At 42.6% G+C, this 5,000-nt stretch overlaps 1 protein-coding gene across 1 annotated transcript in view; it reads left to right on the top strand.

Moving 5' to 3' along the window:
- Positions 1–5,000, top strand: part of ush2a (Usher syndrome 2A (autosomal recessive, mild)) — a 582,756-nt gene that overhangs the window by 310,779 nt on the left and 266,977 nt on the right. Inside the window, exon 45 of the mRNA XM_063184090.1 lies at positions 882–1,088. Coding sequence (XP_063040160.1) covers positions 882–1,088 — 207 coding nt within the window. The remainder of the gene's footprint in view (positions 1–881; positions 1,089–5,000) is intronic.

Below are 5,000 nucleotides of genomic sequence, written 5' to 3'. Positions count from 1 at the left end.
AAACTATTATTCTAATGTTCTGCATTTATTTTGGGTTTTTTTTACAATTAAAACTCAGTGGTACATGAAAAAAAATTACATCTCACCAACCCACCGCCATTGACAAGTGTACGTTCAGTCCTTGCTATATATAGGCTCTTGTTACCTCCCCGTCATTGATATGAACAAGAGAAAACTAGATGACTCGGATGGGTAAGTATTAATTAGTTGATATACCTTTACACTTTGTAGATCGGGGGGGGCTAGGTAGTGCAGGGCTGGGTGGTGTGGGGGCCCTTGGACTTTGGTAGTGCAGAGGCCCTGAGCCATCTGGGCTGACCAATGCATCACTTTAGAATAGGGACCCTTATTCTGCATCTGTTTTCTACCTGTTCAGGGTTTGTTCACACAGTGTGTCGGGAGCTTATACACATTGTATTCTGCCACTTACTACTTACTAATAGATAGAAATATAGGCTTACTGGTCCTTACTAAGGTTATATTAGTAATAAATCCCTAATTGGGCATGAACAAGACATTTGTGAATACATGCTTAACAACTGTCTTATTTTGCTTAGTACATGCCTTACAAGTTACTTACACAGGCATTAATATTGTATGTATTAGTGCTAATAGATGTGTCCCTAAAATAAAGTGTTACCAAAAGTTTTTATCTTTTACCTGACATATTTCGACGGTGTTACTTCCGTCTTCATCAGAGGGTCACTGTGATGTTGATGAGTGACGTGCTTTTAAACAACATGTCAGGTAAAAGATAAAAACTTTTACATGTCTTAAGGCAAAAGAAAACCTTAAGTGTTTAAATTAAACAGTTAGACATAATGAACTTAATACATATGACAATTAATTTGGCTTTACATCTTGTGTGTGTGTTTTTGCAGTGTGGAACTCCAGTGGTGTGGTTCCGGAGGAGGCGGAGGTGGAGGTGGAGGTGGAGGTGCGTGCCCTGCTGAACAGCTCGGTGGCCGGGCAGTGGGTATCGGTGGAGGGCCTGAGGGCCTACTCCAACTACACGGTGGCCCTGCAGGCCTGCAACACACAGGGGTGCCTGACCAGCGCACAGCAACCCCTCACCATGCCACCTGGAGGTAGGAGGAAGGAGTGCACGTACATGTGCACACACACACACGCACGCACGCAGGAACACACACACACAGACATACACACACACACACACACATGCACGCACGCGCACGCACACACACACACACACACACACACACACACACACACACACACACACACACACACACACACACACACACACACACACACACACACACACACACACACACACACACACACACACACACACTTCAGGCCCTCATCATCCAGGTGAATTATAGAGCTTGCAGCCATGTCGGAAATGTCATTATTACACATGATTAATCACTAGTGCCAAAATGTACAAACACTCAGTGTGTGTGTGTGTGTGTGTGTGTGTGTGTGTGTGTGTGTGTGTGTGTGTGTGTGTGTGTGTGTGTGTGTGTGTGTGTGTGTGTGTGTGTGTGTGTTTTTTTATTATTATTATTTCCAGACTGCTAACAACCACCGCAGGAAATAAAACAAGTAGAGTATTGATTTGCAGTAAAGCAGCCGGGACATAGATTTCTGGCCGCACACTTACACACATTACACCGGACTGGGGATCAGGCATTAGTGTGTGTTAACACCAGGAGACACTGGGGGCTAACATTGGCTTTTTCTTTAGCGCCGCTAAATATTGGACACATTCATGATCGGGTGGGCTTGTACCGCTAGCTAGTTTATTGAGAGGGCTTTGCAGATTTTCCTAATCACATTTTTTCTTGTCAGTTGTTTTTTTTTCTGAAAATGAATGAATCCTTTTGTGTGCACAAACATTTTGACATCAGGCATGATGTGTGCAATATATGCGGTAACACTTTACTTTACGGATCGCTAATAAAGTGGTATTGCAGTTAAGTTATTGGCATACCTACCACAATTACCTACCATAATTATACCCACTGACACTAGCTGCTTCCATTGCTACGTTTAGGCCTAATTAACTAGAAGCTATAGCGCAATTGCACTGGAAACCGCATGGTTATTTTGCTTTCATTAACTAGAAATTATAGCGTAATTGCACTGGAAACTGTATGGTTATTTTGCTGTTGTTACTAAAAACAAACAAATAACTATGAAATAACTATGAAATGAACCCGAAATGACCACCTTATTAGCGATCGGTACAGTAAAGTTTTACCATATATGCAGTCAGTATCAGTGTGTTAGTTGCAAAGAAAGACAAAAGAGTGGGGCGTAAAGAGGAGGGAGAACTAGACAAGGGGTGCTTTACAATATGCGACCTTGCGTCCTCCACTTGTGCTTGTGGCCTCGCCCCGCCTCCTGGCCCCTCCTCCGTGGATAAAGTTAACCAGCTGTCAGCCTAGCCACAACAACTTTTGAGAGACTGTTTTTCATCCTCCATCCCAATTGCAAATGCGAAAAAGATTTTACAACTGAGCTTTTGCAAGATATTAAAATATAATGCTGTTGTCAGCGATGTCATCATGACATATTACTTCCTGGTACGAGGAAACAAGCACAAGTGGAGGAGGCAAGGTCGCATATTGTAACGCACTCAAGAGCCTGTGGTGCGCTGAGGTCAGAGTGCCTAAAGAGAGAGAGGAAAGGACCAGTGTTGCCAGATTGGGCTAATTGCAGGGTTCACACTGGTGCTTGGATTTCAGTGTTTTCAAGGTTTTGAAAATGCTTGAATTTTTGGTGAAGTGCTTGAAAATGCTTGAAATTTCTGTCAAGTCAAACTGAGTAAGCCAAATAATAGAAAGAAAATGTTCAGGTACATCAAAAATCTGAGGAAGTGAGATGTCAGATGGGATTTGGCATTCGATACCCTAAAATTGATTAGAATGCAGGAAATTGTATCTTAAAACCAAACATTTTTCCGGGGGAGGATCCCCACACCCCCTTCCCGCGACCTATTAAAGGTGCTGGAAAACTGAGAATTTGGTGCTTGAAGGTGCTTGAAAAGTGCTTGAATTTGTTCATGAAAAAGGTGTGGGAGCCCTGTACTTGGGATGAGCGTCTGCGGGTAAAAAAAGGGAAAAATTGACTATTTGGCGTTTTTTTTCAGCCATTTTGGGCCCATAGAAGTCAATGTGATTTATATTTCGGGCGGAATTTAGCGCATTTTGGCGGTTTTTGAGAAGCTTTTGGGCGGGATTTGGTCAGACACATCCGGCAACACTGGAAAGGACTGCTTTCATAGCCTCCAGCTGGACACAGGTGGAGATCACCACACAATTAGATTACCACTAATCAGGTCATAGCACTGCTCTGCAGTACAGTGACACGGCATGGCCTGAAGGGGGCACAGGGGGACGTCACACCTCATACTTTACAGCTGTCTGTCTGTCTGTGCGTATGATGATGAGTATTAAAATGAATGGGCATTAGACTGGCTGACTTGCATTAGACATTAATACTATGTGCTGTATTACTGATTAAGTAAGAAGAGGCTATGTCCTTGTCTTTATGTGTGTGTGTTTGTGTGTGTGTGTGTTTGTGCGTGCATGCGTGCGTGCGTTTGTGCGTGCGTTTGTGCGTGCGTTTCTGGTTTACTGATTGATCAGACACAATAGGCCCATGACTGTGAATGTCATTAGTGACTCGCGTGGGCCTTTAGAGGATGCTGCATCTTAATGACCTGACCTGCCTTTTAAAGGGACACTGAAGAGGAGGGAGAAGAAGATGACAGAGGAGAGAAGGGGATAAAGAGAGAGAAAGAATGGAATAATGTGATGGAGAGAGAAACTTCCCTGCTCCATTGCAGATGAATTGAGAGGAAGAGAGAGAAAAGAGGATATGATTTGAGAGAAGGAGGTTAAGTGTAGAGAGGGACAGAGAGAGAGACTGTTAGCCTGTCTTTATTTGATTTTTTCTCACATATGTACCTGGCTTTGGCAACCAACATTAATTTCCTCATTCATGCCAATAAAGCACAATTTGAGTGATTGATTGAGAGAGAGAGAGAGAGAGAGAGAGAGAGAGAGAGAGAGAGAGAGAGAGAGAGAGAGAGAGAGAGAGAGAGAGAGAGAGAGGTCCACTTAAGATCAGCAGATGTATTGAGATGAAAAGAGAGAAAAGAGTATATGATTATAGACAAGGGGGGAGAATGATAGCGAGAGAGGGTGAGGGTTAACCCTATCCAGACTGGGGGGAGGGCTAGAAGTGCCCACACCAACTTTGATGTTGTATAATTCCTTAACGACTTAAGCTATGACTACGAAACTTTGTGACTTTTCCTAACATTTAGTTGGCTACAGTTAGGTACCGAAAGATTAGGTTTATCATTTTTTCTGTTGCCATGGCAACGGTTTTCTGACAGGTATGTCTGACCAAAAATCACTTAACCATATCTATGACGCCATATATTTTCATATTTTTTTGTTATTTCCATTAGCATCAGATAACTTTGTGTGCATTTAAGTGGTTTGAAGCATAAAATCATTCAAATTTAAGTGCATTACCTAAATTTGTTGGAAAATGCATTATGGCGAGATTTTGGGCATATTAAGATAATGATGTCATAATGACGTCAAAATACCAGATAGATGTATATCAACTCCCCCAAGTTTCGTAGTCATACTGTATTCCGTTCATGAGTTATGAGGGGGGGGTCAAAAGAGCCCCCCCCCAGGCCCAGGAATGCCAAAAAAGCCCAGTCTGAATAGGGTTAAGACATGGAGTGAGATCCAATAAAAAAAAATAAAAAATAAAAAAGACATGGAGTGAGAGAATAAGAGACGGAGTGAGAGAATAAGAGATGGAGTGAGAGAAGAACCCATGAACAAACTGGGGAGAGAGGGGCGGAGTGGAGAAGAAACAAATCGAGAAGTTGGAAGTTCTGCGGAAATTGTTCAAGTTCAAAACAAAGGCACCAAAAGAGTATAAATTTTAAAGAGCTGACTTTTCCCTCGCACTACCCCTGTGGATCTTTTCGGCTTCTCGTAGTT

Source organism: Engraulis encrasicolus, chromosome 19 (assembly GCF_034702125.1).
Source record: "Engraulis encrasicolus isolate BLACKSEA-1 chromosome 19, IST_EnEncr_1.0, whole genome shotgun sequence".
NCBI lineage: Eukaryota > Metazoa > Chordata > Actinopteri > Clupeiformes > Engraulidae > Engraulis > Engraulis encrasicolus.
This window is presented reverse-complemented; position numbering and strand designations above follow the sequence as displayed.